This window comes from Corylus avellana, chromosome 1, assembly GCF_965113065.1.
Source record: "Corylus avellana chromosome 1, dhCorAvel1.hap1.2, whole genome shotgun sequence".
NCBI classification, from domain to species: Eukaryota; Viridiplantae; Streptophyta; class Magnoliopsida; order Fagales; family Betulaceae; genus Corylus; species Corylus avellana.
The window spans coordinates 6,515,635-6,531,795 of NC_142490.1; the positions used below are offsets into that span (position 1 = coordinate 6,515,635).

A 16,161-nucleotide genomic window follows, 5' to 3' on the forward strand; every position below is an offset into this window, starting at 1 on the left:
TAAAGAAAAACAACTCCATCAATAGGGGTGACAGTTTATGTTCGAGTGTCAGATTCAGGTAGGTCAATTCTAACTCGACCAATTTAATTAAACGGATCAGACTCTAACTCGTTAATTTTGTGTTAACTAAGCGGGTCATGTTAAAAATTGTTAGTACTAAATATTGCGTGTCGAAGAATTAGTATCAGACTATATAAATTAACTTTAACTCAATCCATTTAATTTAATGAGTCAAATCACTCAACCTTAACTTATTGACGTGTGTAACGTGTAAGCCTCCACCAACACGTAGAATTTCTCTTTACCAAAAAAGCTTGTGTTGCACGAGCCCTCGATCGGATGATTCTCAGAATCTAGACTTCTGGGTGGGATCATCTACGCCAGTACCGAATTCTGGAAGAAGCATAGTGTGAAACCCACGTCTCTTCACGTTTGTCAGATGTGAGAAGCATTATGTGAAAGAGCCAGTGGCAGACAAGGACCGCCATCCGCCATCTCTCCTGATCTCCGCTGACTTTTTCTGCGTCTCATCACTATACTACCTAAACCCTTGGTGAAGTCATTGCAGACGAAATTCTAGAGAGAAATTGAAAGGTAAAAACCTGTCATTCAAAATATATAATATATATATAATATGTCAAGTTCAAATGCGTATGAAGATGATCAAAAACATATCATAGCCTCATCATTATTTCAACATGAGGATGAAATATATCTTCTTCCATTAAAGGACAAAAGGACTAAGGGCACAATTTCGGTAAAGTATAGGAGAATCTAGAAGAAATTATATGGAAGTTGAAAAATCTTGTCACGTCATGAGGTTTATTTGATTTGAAAAATAAATGTCTACCAATTCAATAAAAGAGGGCACTGTTGCATATCAATAACTCATGCCATGTCTCTAAGGGGTAGCTCAATCGGCAGTGGACCACGCCTAATGAAGCGGAGGTCACTAGTTCGAATCCTCCCTCCCCCTTTTCTTATGTGGACATATCAAAAAAAATAAAAAAAAATAACTCATGTCATGTAACGGTACAGGTTTTAATTGCAAAAATAAGTAAACGGAAGAAAAGTTGGGAGGATTTAGATTGTAAAACAAGGTTATAAAATGGACCAAAAGACCTATTAAATATTGAAATGTTCTGAAAAGTCATGCAGAAGCTTCCATGAAGAAAATGTTAAATTCTTATGCCATTATATATATACCCTTCTTGATATACAAGCACAACCTCCTCCTCAGACGTCCCTTTCTCTCTCCATCTCTCTCTGTGAAACAAATGGCTTCCTCTAATAATTTGGTGGTTTTCCTAGCTATGCTTCTGGTGCTGCTACCCATGGCTGCCCTAGGGTCAAATGATACATCTCCTTTTGATGCTTTGTTTGGTACTTTCATCATCCTCTTCTTCCTGTTTATATTTTACTTTCTCTTTGGGTCTCTAACACACACATACAAACAGAAAAACACACTACTTTGTATCTTTGAAGATCACCAGAAAAATACCCAACATCGGAGAACAAATATATATATATATATATATATATATATATATATATATATATATATACATATATATTTCCATTATTTAGTTATTTTTTCCTTGTTGGATTTGAATTGCAGAAAAGGTGTGTGAAGAAGTGGAATGTGGAAAGGGAAATTGCACACCTGGTCCAGGTTACCCAATGGGCTTCAAGTGTGAATGTGAATCTGGGTGGAAGCGAACCCGTGATGACGATGAAGATGTCCCTTTTCTTCCCTGTGTGATACCTAACTGTAAGTTAGTTATCTCAACTGCCAATATAGTTGCAGCTACAAAACATTTGATTAACTGTTTTACTTTAGTCAGCATGCTGAGCAAGCAGCACTGAATAAAACAGTTAAGTGATTAAACATCACACTCACATAAACATATGGTAAAAAAGATAAAGTGGTAAGTCATTTCCGTCCATTAGGGTTTGTGATTTCAAAACATGCAATTTAAAAATGATAATTCCTTTTAGTAAAACTTTAATTTATGGTCGTCAATAAAAATTTGACAGATGAAGTAAAAAATAAATTCATATTTTTAATTTAAATTAATTTCATTATAACTCAACGTCCATCATCCACTATCAAACTCCCTACTAACCTCTGAACCTCTGACAGTACTGTAGTCTCTAAAACCAACTAAGACGGTGGTTTCGGTAATTTTGTCGATATGTATTTTGTCTATGAAATATTTTGTTAAGAGAATAAAAATTATTTAGTGTGAAGGATTATATTATTCATTATTTGGTTCTTACCAGATTTTTTATTTATTTTTATTTAATCCAAATTTGCCTTGATTAATTCTTTTTTCTTTTTTTGTTTTTGCAGGTACCCTTGATTACGGCTGCCAACCAGCCCCTCCTCCGGTCCCAGAAAAGGAGTTTCCACGAAATATCTCTCTCTTCGACCGTAATAATATATATTCATGCTATAATTAATCGGACCAATATTATATAAATTATAAATTTCTAGATGTTTTTTGACATTTTTATTATTTATTTATTTGATATTATATAGCCTGCTACTGGGCCTACTGCGGAGAAGGGACATGCACCCAGAACAAGACTTATACACACATACACACGTGTCAATGCGACTCTGGTTACTTTAATCTTCTAAACGTCTCAAACTTCCCATGCTACAGTGAATGTACAATTCTGAACCTGTTTAATTTATTTTTTAGTTTCAGAAAAAATAATTAATTAGTAGAAAAAACTGATTGAGATATTTATGGTTTTTTTTTTTTTTGGTAATTAAGGTACAATTGGGTCTGATTGTTCAAGGCTTGGGATCACTGTTGCAAAAACTACTACAGATGGGTCTGGGACGGGTCAAGGTGAGTATATTCAATATGAGATGTGATATTATGATATATATTCTCCCGTCATCTTTCTCTCATTATTTTACTTTTTAATATTATCATTATATCTGTGAAGTCATGCATGTATGAAACCTACATGGATCCACGGATCTAATTGAACGACCAAATGCGTTTCCTCATAATATTATTTTCCAGTCTTCTTTCCATCATTTTTTTTCTCTCTAAAAATAAAATTTGAAATTAAATATAAACCATAGAAAAAATTGATGTAAAACCCTAAAGCGTGCCGTGTTTTATTTTTAAGAATAATTTTTTCGGTTTATTTTAGAATTCACTTAAAGAAGACTAAACACAATATAAGCAAATTCAAATTAATTGCATAGACAACCAAAATGCATGGTTTGAATTTATTTGTTTAGTTCCTTAATTTACACTATAGGGGTTATCTGCATGACTATGATATATATATAAAACAATATTAACGACTTAATCAAAGATTAAAAAACATACAAATCTGATGTTTTTCTTTTGTCTTATCATTTCCAGCAACCTCATTTCTACCAGGAAAGTTCCATTGGATGGCTATCTTCATGGTTTCTTTGGGTATGATTATGTGGAAGTAGGTTCCAAAGCAGTGGCTTGTCTCTCACCTACGGCTTCTAGTTTCATCATATGAGATTCCTGATTCCACATATATACATATAGATATACATATATAGACTATATACTGTTGCAAATTCATTTGGTCATGTATTGTTGCTTTCATTATTTTCCTCGATTTTTCTGTAGAAATTTAAGTTTGTATAAATAATTCAAAACAGTCATAGATGGAGGATGACTGTTAATGTATAGAACACAATAAAATATATTTACGAATATATATTAATAACACTTGTTTTGCCTATTTATTCTCTATGAAAATAACAAGATTCAGAATAAATCATCAAGAAAATATCATTGAAATTCTATTAATTTCTTAGAACAAAATTAAACCATTTGAGGTAATCTTCCTAATTTGCGATCACAATATTGTAAAACATAAATAATTAGTTAAAGACAAACTAAAATTGAATTCTCTATACAACTTGATGACGTGACAGTAAAAATAAATATTTAAATCAGAGCTTAAAATCAAGAGTTGGTTTTCACTTTCACGTCGTTCCAGTTGCATGACAGACATGTATCAGTCTACTAAATAGCGTTACTCATATGAATAATTTTTCATAAACTCGAGAGGATCATGGAGGGATCTAAATCAAATTAGGCCAAAATTTTATTTCATAGAATGTTATTTTACAAGGCACCAAGTGTCCTAACCCCTGGATCTCCCCATATATTCCATCGTTGTCAAATAGTCAACGAGTTGTATTTTAAACATTGTAGTAGGTGGATGAATGGAAAATACATTTTTTTTGATGAATGTGTGGATTTGTACGCAGAAAAATTATACCCAACTCCATGGAATAAGTCAAAAACATCCCTATGTTAGAACCATATCTGTCCCACCAACCATCAGATCAACAAAAATGGGCAAAGGAAATCTTCAAACGTTCACATTCCATCGAGAGAATGTCTCCAACCATCACTTTCCTCACTAAACCACTCTTAATTTGGTAAAAGATAGAATAGCCTAATAAATGGTAGATTATGTTGCCGTGTACAACCACAATCAAGTTCACTATATATGTACCTCTAAACAACAAAAAATAAATAATTGAGCAATGAGAATTTACTATTTTTTAAGTTTAGTTGTTGAAGTTACCTTGTGATACCTACTATCATTTGGTATCAAAGCGTTTTGATCAAGCAATAGATGGAGTAAGAGATTTTATGGTTCGTGGAATGTTCCAAGGAGCAGTGGTGTGAAATCGTTGAGATTCTCTTGGCCCTTCACCAAAAGTAGGATCACCTAAAAGAAGATGTGTACTGCCTGCGGGTAAAGAATAGCGACACTAACTTGAATATCTTGTCCATGCACCAAGTGAAAGCACCATTACCGCCTGAACGTGTCATGGAGATGCACCATTGGTGACTAGAGCCACCCATCTAATCTCACACACTACGACTGAAGTTTCCCCACTGTGATAGAGGCTAGCCATCTAGTTGGCTCTAGATAGATTTATATCCTTAGACTTTGATTTGTCGTTGAATTAATGATGGGTTGGAGATTTGATATAGTCGGTTAAGCATTGATGCATATGAAGGTTATATTTATGCTTAGGATGGTGTTAGGAAGTACATTAGGATCTTAAATCGTGTTAGATTGAGGTTTAGTTAGGACTTTAGGCTTAAAATGGGTTTCTGCCATTAGTAGAACGTTCAACAATATTATTCAACAATCAAGGAAAGAGATAATTCTGAACAAACTCTATAGAAGCCTATACTTTTTTATTTTTTATTTTTTATTTCCTAAAAATGATAGGCCAGAGAAACCAATTGTGACTATCCTACTTGAGCATGACCATAGTAGTACCAACCTGCTAAGAGCCGCACATGAAGGTCCTAGACGGTGAGAATTCCCTAAGCCATAGCCTGACCCAGCCCCATCAGAGCATCAATGGGAATCCAAGGCGGCTAATACTAATCAACTATATGTGAGAATTTTACATTACGGAGATTCGAACCTACGCCCTAGTATATACCCTGACCACTTAGAAATTTCTTTAGTCCATTGAATCACCACCTATGGTATAGAAGCCTGTACTCTTAATCACTCAACAATTATGCTGCGGTAGTTTCTCCAGAGCAAGACATTTAGAAACTACTTTTCTGGAGAAATTGTTAGGGTTCTTCTAGATGTCAAAATATAAAGGTTGAAACACAACCGGTGGCACCTCAATCAAGCATCGAACAGACTTGAATAGATCGTTTTTCTTAGGCAGCCATAGATCTCAAGCAAGACTCATTTTCATGCACAAAGAAATGGTGGACTGAGTCACCCTCCTACCTCGTCTAGTCCTGGACAGAAGTGACACCCAAAGGCAAAGCACCAAAACATGGTTGAAAACCTCTAACTATTACTATGGAGTGTGGACCATCCAATGAAGGACCACAGCTTGAAAATGCAATATATTGTTGGACAATCTGATCAAACTGAAATTTTTACCCCAATTTCGTGCAGTTGACAACATAGTTGGCTTCCAAGATTAAGTTTCAAAATTCAAAGAAAACCCATAAACTCAACATCTCAACAGAATTTAAATGCACCTTCAAATGCATTGATCCATCAAATTACCACCACCACCAACACCCCAGAAAAAGGGTATGTCATAAGTCTAGGACATGAGATTGACGTAGCAAGCCATAATTCATTCTTGAAGCTGTTATATGATGTAAATCTAATAAAAATTTGGGAGAAAAAAAGAAGCTTAAGCATGCTTCCTACCAATCCAAATGCATGTATCCATCCAACTTTATAATCGCACTTTTCCGGGTCAATGTTGATCCTCAATCTTCTTCAAACCCTTCATATCTGTTGTCTCCACCCTGCGTTACAAGACAAATATTACCAAATTCATGTGGTTCATATATTATGGACAGCTTGTGCTCAAAAAGCAAGATATATCAATGACACCTGATCATGTAACTATCATTACAGCGGTGAACAAAAGCTTCCAAAACACATGACGGTTAGAATCTAAGAAACTGAATAGTAAAATGTTTGCTCAGTTTAAAATGTGGCAAGGATACGACATTTCACCAGAAATAAATTGTAAAATAAAAATGTTACATATTTATTGCTTCTGTTTATTGTGTGAAAAAGACAAGCAGACCTCCCAACTATGTTGAATACAGAAAAAGTAAACTAAACTAAACTGTACATGGTGGAATAAGAGGTCATAGAACAGTGGAATCAGAGATAACCAGAACAGATGCTAACCCATCACAAATTGCATATTTATCTCATGATACTTGCTAACAGTTGGGGAACACATGTAGGTGTCCGTCAATCTGTTGACCTAAATAAATCACCCAGGATAGACCATACAAATTGCATATTTAGCTCTTGAACAATACAGCAATGAATTTCAGTCACAATGCCATTTTCTGTCTTTACTGGACAATTCTCTAAGACTCTTTAACCATTTTATGCCCTTCAACATTAATGAAAACAAACATACCCTACAAGCACACTAATATACCCAAACACAGCCTGTAGCTCTTTTTTTTGGGGGGGGGGAGGGGGGGGGGGGGTGGAGGGGGAGAGGGGGGATGAGATGGGCCACATGTGACGACTCTACTAAATGAAATATACGATTACAACAATTATTTTACTGTAAAACATACTTTCTGTATTTTCAAATGGAATCTGAAACATTATAGCCTCCACTAGATACAAGGGAATGGCTATAAAGTAATTGAAGTAAATGGAACTAAAAAGGAAAAAGAAAAAATAAAGCAAGAAAGAAAGGAAAAGGGAAAACAAAGATAGATGGTTAAGAGCTCACGTTGTTCCAAACAGGGCAATCTTTTGCACTTTTGTGATATCAGAACCAGATTGATTGTCCTCGATAAAAATTGTCAAGCTGATCCAAGTTATTAAGATAGATCAATTGTTAATTTGTATGCGAAAGTAAAAAAATTATTTAACTAATTAATTTTTTTTTTTAAAAAAAAGAGCTCAACAAAACTAACAGATTTAACATACCTACGAACATTTTGAAACTTGACGTACTTCAAAACTACTGGTTTCCCCTGCAAAAGGATATCAGTAAACTAAAAATGGAACACAATTGTAGATAAAACATTCCATTAATATAAACATATTCATGTATATATATATATATATTTTTGATAAGTATATTCATGTATATATATTGTTCAAATGTTTTGAACATATATTTTTCATGAACAGGAAAAAACCCTAGCAGTAGAAGCGTGGGCACCAAAAACCAACCTTGAGATTGTCTGGAGACAGAATGGCTGTGTCACTAGGAGGGTAGTCATTGACATTGCTGCCATTACCATCATGAGTTAAATACAGCATTAGTAACTAAAATGTAATATCAATACAAGTAATTCTCCTAAAAGTATACCCGAAGCCCATGTGCTCCTTATTTGAATAAAGTTTCACAGTCTTAGGACCTGTAAAACGAATTAAAGTTAGAATACTGGCTAAAACAAAATCCAACAACTAGGACTGTGTACAGCACAAAGTCCATGCAGAATGTGTGTATCTGAAGATAATATGAATTTAATCACAATTAACAAAGAGAGAAGGTGGAAAAAGAAGGATGGCATGCAGTTAGGAAAAACCATGCAAGGTAATCAAAATTCACGACGTGAAAATAACCATATAAAATGGAACTCATCAGAGAAACAGCTAGCTAATCAGAAAAAAACATTATTTGATTTAAAAGAATCACTGCAAAATAACATCCTTGTCAGAGGTGCTGCAAACTCGGTTTGAAAAAACAAAAGTGGCAAGATAACAAGCTCAACATATGACATATTTATCCTCACCAAGCAATACACCAGACAAATGGTGGAAAGCCCCCATTGACCCTTACTATCTCAAAATTTTTTTAAACCAACATATCAACCTTCTTAATGCCCTAAAAGAAACTGAAGCCACCATCCTTTGGATGTATAATAATAATAATTACCATAATAAGTTAAAAATAAGAAACAAAGGTCGCAAACCACTTGAGCTTTTTTTTCAAATTTTATTTTTAACAAAAGTCAGAGTTGTTTCGTGGGAAATTTTGAGAAAATGGACTGTCACTAATCCTCTATTTTTCATCTAATCTAGAAGAAACTTGGGGTTAATGGTCTAGGTGACTTTTCATATCTTATAAATGATCCAAGGTAGGCAGATCCTAAATCATGTTCTTATTGACATTGAATGCCTTGATAGTAGAATAAGATCCATGGAGCCAGGTGTACTCTGCAAGCTGGACTTAGAAAAAGCCTATGAGGCTATGATGTTAATTGGGATTTTCTATTGTACATGCTTAAGAGGTGTGGCTTTAGGAGGGAAGTGGTGCTCTTCGATAGCTCATTGAATGTTCACGATGCGGTTCTCAATTTTGGTGAATTGCAATCCTACCGATTTTTTAGTATAGCTCCCGCAACTTGAGATAAGGGGACCCTTAGTCCCCTCTGTTGTTCGTCATTGTGATGGAGGCATTGGGTAGGATGATTTCTACTTCAGCGAGTGGGGGTTTGTTATTTGGCTTCTATGTGGGGATAGGGATTAATATCTCGCATCTTCTGTTTGCGAATGATACTTTGGTTTTCATTAAGCTGACCTAGATCATCTATGACATCTGCAGTGCTTGTTTTTATATTTTGGAACAGCGTTAATGAAAAGATAGACCGTAGCTTGGCCAGTTAGAAAATAATGTATTTGTCTAAGGGTGGTAGGATTACTCCTATAAAGGGTAAACTTTCCAATTTACCTACGTAGTTCATGGCCCTCTTTCCTCTTCCCATAGGTGTTGCAAACTATATTGAGAAGCTTCAACATAATTTCCTATGGGATGGTGGGCTAGGTGAAGAGTTCAAATATCATCTAGTAAGTTGGTCTAAGGTTTCTTCTCTAAAATCTAAATAAGGATTGGGTTTCGAAACTTGATGTTCAATCGAGCTTTGTTAGAGAAATGCTATGGTGCTCTGCGCATGAGAGAGAGACTTGGTAAAGAGTGGTGGTAGATTCCAAATTTGGCAATTTGTGGGGTGAGTGTTTTAATGAGTCTCTTAGGATGTATGAGGTGGGTTTATGGATGAATATTAGGAGAGGTTGGGAGAAGTTCTCTAGCCATACCAGATTTCAGATGGGAGATGGCTCTAAGGTTCGCTTCTAGCATGATCTATGGTGTGAGGATATGGCTCTTAAGGATGCCTTTTTGGATTTATTTGGCCTTGCACGTGTGAAGGATGCTCCTGTTGTGGTCCACATGGACTAATCGAGTGGATCCACTCAGTGAAATGAAAGCTTTGCTAGAGCTCATGATTGGGAGGTGGATATCTTCACCTCTTTTTCAGAGTGTTGTATTCAGCTAGAGTGAGACGGGAAGGTGAAGACAAGCTTTGATGGGACTCCTCTAAAAAAGGTTGGTTCGTTGTTAAATCCTTCTACAGTGTCTTGACTCGCAGGGATGGCTTACGCTTCCCTTGGAAGAGTGTTTGACGGACTAAGGCTCCTTTGAAAGAGGCATTTTTTGCTTGGTCGGCAACCCTAGGAACGATCCTTATACTGGATAATTAGAGGAAACAGCATGTCAACGTGGTTGATAGGTGTTTTATGTGTAAAAGGAATGGGGAATCCATGGACCATCTTCTTCTCTATTGTGAGGCTGTCTATGCCTTATGGTATGTATTCTTCAATCAATTTGGGTTGCCTTGGGTTATGCCTAGACGAGTAGTGACTTACATGCGTGTTGGTGGACTATCGGGAGCGCTTGGAGTACTGTTCCATGGAAGATGGTAGGAAAAGAATGACAAATTTTGAGGACTTTGGAGGAGCTTAAGACATTATTTTTCTATACTTGATATCTTTGAATAACTTTTGTTTATCCTTCGGTGATTAGTTATCATAATTTCCTTGTTCTCTTTTATCCTTCTAGTTAGGTGTTGTCTCATATATACCTCTCATGTAGCTGGGAGTATCTTACGCTTTTAATGATATCTCGATTACTTATAAAAAAAAAAATTAAGTTCCTAGTTTTATGAGCAAAGAGAAAATTAAGATTCTACTCTTGTGTACTTCATAAACAGTACTAGGGACCATCTGACTAGATACATAAGAGCTTATGCCCGTACAAGTTACAAAACAATAACACATAATACTAAAAGAAGGGCTGAGGAGAAGAAAATTACAAGATCAAGAATAAAAAGAACGTATATTAATACCAAAACCATTTTCTGCCGTTTGTTGCCTCCACAATAAAATTAATGCAGTTTGACTTCTTATGTTTAAGGTGATCCAACTCATATGCCCGTATGGGATTGAACCCATGACTTCTCCCTCCTTTAATATATTCTAGCACATTAAGGTTTAACATACAAAAGAAAGTACATGCACAATAAATATATGTATACATTCAAAAAAATCAAATTGACAAGTACCTTCCTCTTCAGGTCCTTTGACCACGATAGAATGCAGCTTAATAACTTGGGTGAAAGGTATATACATCAAAAGCTGCTCGTCGGCATCACTCTCCAGATTCAATCCATCATCTTCTCTGTAACCCTAATCCATGGAGAAACAGATCAATTATTACCACCTTACCTTCCATCCTGCTGTTCAGTTACTAAGAAGACTTTGGAAAATAAATCAATAAATAAACCATATACCAAAATTTCTTATTCAATATCCGACTGTACAAAAGTTCAATCAAAAGAGCATAATGCAAGTACAAGGCCTTTGTAAGACAAGCCTTTCGAACTTAAAAGACCAAACAATAGAAGAATTCACTACGCAAATATTAATTTCTTTCTCTTCTTCAGCTACAATCAGCCTTGCCAAAAGTGACAAAAACAGCAGCAATAAATTACAAACCAAACCCTCTATTTCGTTTATCTTTTAAACTCATACTTTTCCATATTAAAGGCAAAAAAATTTCTCAATTTCATAATGTTTGGCAAATCAATATTATTAAAATTCAAAAGATAATGAATTCAAATAAATTACCTGTTTCAGCGCATTGGGAAGAGAGTGACTAGTGCTTTGGTTGAGGCATTCGACCCCAGACCAGTCTATGAAGTCCATTAAATCAACCTGTGTTCATCAAATTTCAGTATCAGAATCAGCACTTACAACCTACCCCCAATTGGTTTTCGAAAAACTATAGCAACTTAAACTGGGTTTCCAAATTCAAATACCCAGCTTTCAGATTCAAGTTTTCCAATCAAATTTTCCACGATTTCCTAGCAACCAAACAAAGAAAACAGAAACTGTGCCCAAATACTCAAACTCTAATGTAGCCTCTTATTGGTAGCCAAATACCATGGGAAAAGAAAAGAAAACGGAAGATTCTTGAAACTTGATTTCCAAACTAAAAAGCCCACCCTTTTCGCAGCAACCGAACAAAGTCAGAATGCTCACTCTCATATATATTGGCAGTAAACCCAAAAAGAAAGATAGAAATTTTGGAATAGAAAAACTGAGTATTGCAACCTCAAAAAAACGATTCTCAGATTCCAAAGTTTCCCCATGTTTTCCCAGAAACGAAGAAAATTGGAACTAAGATATTTACTCTTTAAATATACACTCTAAACTGGTTGCCGGAAAAATTGTTGGAGAACGAAGAAGATTAAGAATCATGAAACAGGGTTTCTAACCTCAAAAAAGAAAAAAAGGAAAACCCAGTTCCCAGATTCTAAGCCCAAAGAAAAAGAAAAAAGGAAAGCCATTGATTTTCCCACGGTTACCGAGCAACCAAACAAAGGAAAAAGAAAATTGAGAACCCGACTAACTTACTTGGCTTCTTTGAATTGCACTGGCCGATTCCCCAGACATGGCTGATTGTAACAAAGAGAGAGAAGAACTTTTTCTTTTCTTTTTTCAAAGCGAGAGAGAAAAAAGAATTGCTGAAGAAGAAAAGAGATTAGGACAGATTATATAACCATAGGTGAATACGGGAGGCAAAGGGATCTCGGCACCAACAAACGACGACGTTTGTTGTAATTTGCAACAAACAATTTTTTTTTCAAAGCGACGACATTTGTTGTAATTTACAAACGACGACAATTAGTCACTCTCTTCCCAACTTCAATTACCTCTCATTTTGCAATATTTCTCTTAATTTTTTCTCTTTTTTTTTTTTTTTAAAAAAAAAAAAAGGATATGATAGAGTGAAATGTCCCTTATACCTTTATCATTTGTGCAAAATATAATTATATTCGTATGGAAAAAAAAAAAAAAACTAATAGAGTGGTTAACAAAGAGCTTGGTGGGTTTGGGGAGCCTATTATAACTTTTTAAACTTTAAGGTGGACATTGTAGGGTTAACGTTGAAGGATTAAAGACGGTGGACGTTAACCCTTCTTGGTAGGGTTAGCGTTGTCCCAAGAGACTCATGGCACAATACCCGTGCCCATGATATTATTGCATACCATCCATCACTAACAATCTGACTAAGTCTAATCTCGGGTGACCCATAATGTTTGTCTATAATGACCATCAATCAAATATGGTTGCGCCAATCATAAAACAACTATTGGATCAAATGCTAAACACAAATATCTCTGTGACCATAGGATCAAGTCCATATAATAATAAACTCATGACCGTTATATTACACGTACCGATACACCATGTCATACGATTAAAATATTTCTCATTTATTTAGAAAGTCATATATAAACATTCATTCATTTATAGCAATCTATCATGCTATAAAATTTGGTAGGCTCATAACATATTATTGAAAAGTAACACATGTTCAGTCCTATGTGATATATTGCATCTGGTTATTAAAGTAGTTATGTAAGTATTTACTTAAATCTTCCAATTATCCATAATCTCAGCTATTTTGAACTCATCCTATTACAAAACATACCCTAATATTATAAACAATACCTCGAGAGTCTAATTCATATACGTGAAAATCTTAATCATGAAATAAACACGCTAAACCATCATTAAACCCTAATCATTCATTTTGGGCACTGTCGAACGTTTGACCAAATTTAGAGGAACATTCAATGGATACCAAAATGTATGAAAGACTCCGACTTCTACCCATTACGTAACAAACTTTAACCAAATAAAAACATGTTAAACCATATTAACGTAATAAATCATGAAAAACGATAATACGTTCATAACTTTCTAGAAAATTACCTATTTTAAGAGAGATAAATTATAAACTCCTCGTGGTATGCTTAAGACTTACAAAAAGCAAGGTAAATCATATGGACACAATATCGACAACATGAAAAATGAGTTTAAGGTCCAAGGTTTACCTCAACGAAGTGGACTACACCAAATTCACCTTCCTCACTCTAGAATCTCTCTCTCTCTCTCTCTCTCTTTCTCTCAAGGATTGTGGTTGTTGGGATGCATGGGTGAAGAACATAGTTTGAAGGTCGTAGTGTATGTATTTATAGGCATAGGTGAAGTAGATAAAGTTAAATGATGTTGCTAATAAGTTAAATTTGTTTTTCAGGTACCATCAAACGTTCGTTCGCTAGGGCTAACCTCGAACGTTCCAAAGAATCATTGAACGTCCGAGTCTAGGATTAGCTTCAAACCTTCACTAGGATTTTGAATTTTTTATTTCTAGGCTTTTCAGAAAATTTGGTTTATGGCACTTGTTGAATTCATTTTTAAATAATAATTAAAAATCACCAGTGTTGATTTTTATAAAACATGATTAAAATAGATAGAAAAATGCTAGATGTACTAATTTTTTTACCAAAATATCAGTATCAAGATGACGTGGAGCTTATTCATTGGAAAAGATCAAAACAATTAATAAAGAAAAATACTACGAGTACCAATGAATAAACTTCACATCATCTTGGTATCCATCTTTTAGTAAAAAAAATTTAGTACCCCTAACATTTCTTAAACGGATAATTATGATTTTTATTTTATTTTATTATTTCGGTATATTACAATGGGTGAGGGGTGTGGTCGGGCCACCCTAAGCTTCTGTCTGGGTGCCCGGCCACCCCCTCTTAACGGGTCAAGATCAAGTGACCAACCACCTTAAGATGTGATTTGGCTGCTCCTTAACTTCTTTTGTATTCTTTTTAGTACTTAATCAAGTGGCTTAATCCAAATTGTTTAGGTAGTGAAGGGACATAAGTCCCCCTATTGGGTACCTAGGCGTCCCACTAACTTCTTCTGGACTAAGAAAAGTCGATTGCAATGGCATGTCAACACATAGAAGTTGGGCAAGTCGAATTGGCCAAACTCAAATGGCTAAGTTTTTTTTTTTTAATTGCCATTTGTGTCTCTATTCATTGGTCCTCTTTATTCATTATCAAACAAGTTGAGCCATGGGATAGAAAGTTGCTTAGGATAAAATTTATCTTCCCAAAAAGAGAGGATTTGGAATCAAAGATATGACTTGTGCGATAAGGTTATCCTCAAACACCTTTGCATCGGAAGTTGTATTTTAAGTGAAACTACTTGATCTCCTTAAAATTTATTTATTTTTTTAATTATTTTTTAAAATTTAAAAACTCTTAATTTAGTGTATCATACTTTAAAAAAAAATTTGTAATGCCACCCTTAATGTTTAACTTTAAGGTTAAGTCAGACAAAGCATAAGTGAATTCTCTACATAGTGGATGGTAAATTTGTTTATTTCTTATATGGAGTCTGAAGATAAATTATAGATAAGAGTTAGAGATGAGTAAAAGATAGAAATCAAATATTTCTCAATTTTAAAATTCTTTTATGCGTCGGTATTCATAATTTTGAAAAATTAATGATAGAAATAATTTTTTATTATATTTTTCACCCATCTCCATGCAATGAATAAGTAAATTCATTATTAAGTTTGTGAATTTACAAAAGGGATGATTGGAAGATGGAATGGACAAAGATGAGTAGCATGACTCATTTTAAAAACAATAAAATAGAATTTTTTTTCAAAAAAAAAAAAGAAAAAAAGAAAAGAAAAGGACAAACTTCATAAAGATTCATGCGTGTTGAAAATACCACTCCAAAGTTTAAAAATTCTCAATTTCACCTCTTAAACTTTTAGTTTAATGTATAGTCTACTCACTCTGTTAGGGCTTGACGTTAAAATAGATGAAACGATCTTTATACCCCTGAAACTTTTATAAAATTTTAAATTTACTCATAATTTCATATTAAAAAAAAAAAGGAAAGTTAAGGGTATTTTGATATTTTTAATAGCATCCGTTAAGATTTAAGGAGATGAAATAGAAAAATTTTAAATTTTAAGATTCTTCTCAAACTGCCTAAAAGTGAGGAGTAGAGATTTACGGCTGCCATGAGGCAGCCAAGCATCAGACATTTACAATTTTTTTTTAAAAAAAATTAAAGAACATAAATATTAAAGGAGAATTAAAATTTGAGATATTAGTACTAAATTTGAGACATTAGCACCAAATTTATGATGATTGAATCCCTTTAAGGTGATACCATCCCTAAAAGGTTAACTTTCTACCCCTAAATTTTAATTTTGAATTCAAAAACAAGTTTTAAGGCATTATAAACTAAATATTAATTCATAAAAATTTAACTAACAAAAAAAAAAATACGAAATGAGAGAAGACAGTGAGATTTTTAAGATTTTTTTTTTTCTAATAAAGTCATGTCAGACTTTGATAGACACTTGCCTACACTTGACAGCCAAATAACTGGACTCAAAAGTGAGATTTTAAATTT

At 34.3% G+C, this 16,161-nt stretch overlaps 2 protein-coding genes across 2 annotated transcripts; one reads left to right on the top strand and one right to left on the bottom strand.

Annotated features, from left to right (window-relative positions):
• Positions 1 to 1,248: 1,248 nt before the first annotated feature.
• On the top strand, positions 1,249 to 3,750 carry LOC132172504 (uncharacterized). Its single transcript, XM_059584018.2, has 6 exons — positions 1,249 to 1,383; positions 1,619 to 1,771; positions 2,354 to 2,434; positions 2,543 to 2,674; positions 2,784 to 2,861; positions 3,393 to 3,750. Exons 1-6 carry the CDS (start codon positions 1,278 to 1,280, stop codon positions 3,467 to 3,469), a joined length of 627 nt encoding a protein of 208 aa, XP_059440001.2. The 5' UTR covers positions 1,249 to 1,277; the 3' UTR covers positions 3,470 to 3,750.
• Positions 3,751 to 6,039: 2,289 nt separating this feature from the next.
• On the bottom strand, positions 6,040 to 12,389 carry LOC132171008 (PITH domain protein (DUF1000)). Its single transcript, XM_059582201.2, has 8 exons — positions 12,271 to 12,389; positions 11,482 to 11,568; positions 10,917 to 11,040; positions 7,883 to 7,931; positions 7,744 to 7,801; positions 7,495 to 7,541; positions 7,295 to 7,372; positions 6,040 to 6,332 (listed from the first exon to the last, which is right to left on the bottom strand). The coding sequence occupies exons 1-8, from the start codon at positions 12,307 to 12,309 to the stop codon at positions 6,281 to 6,283; spliced, it is 534 nt and encodes a 177-aa protein (XP_059438184.1). The 5' UTR covers positions 12,310 to 12,389; the 3' UTR covers positions 6,040 to 6,280.
• Between the last annotated feature and the right edge of the window lie 3,772 nt (positions 12,390 to 16,161).

Coding starts and splice junctions, on each gene's coding strand:
- LOC132172504 (XM_059584018.2), top strand. CDS start 1,278: ATGGCTTCCTCTAATAATTTGGTGGTTTTCCTAGCTATGCTTCTGGTG. Junction 1,384..1,618: donor TCCTTTTGATGCTTTGTTTG/GTACTTTCATCA, acceptor TTTGAATTGCAG/AAAAGGTGTGTGAAGAAGTG. Junction 2,435..2,542: donor AAATATCTCTCTCTTCGACC/GTAATAATATAT, acceptor GATATTATATAG/CCTGCTACTGGGCCTACTGC.
- LOC132171008 (XM_059582201.2), bottom strand. CDS start 12,309: ATGTCTGGGGAATCGGCCAGTGCAATTCAAAGAAGCCAA. Junction 7,542..7,743: donor TGTCTCCAGACAATCTCAAG/GTTGGTTTTTGG, acceptor ATCCTTTTGCAG/GGGAAACCAGTAGTTTTGAA. Junction 7,373..7,494: donor AAGTTTCAAAATGTTCGTAG/GTATGTTAAATC, acceptor AACTTGGATCAG/CTTGACAATTTTTATCGAGG.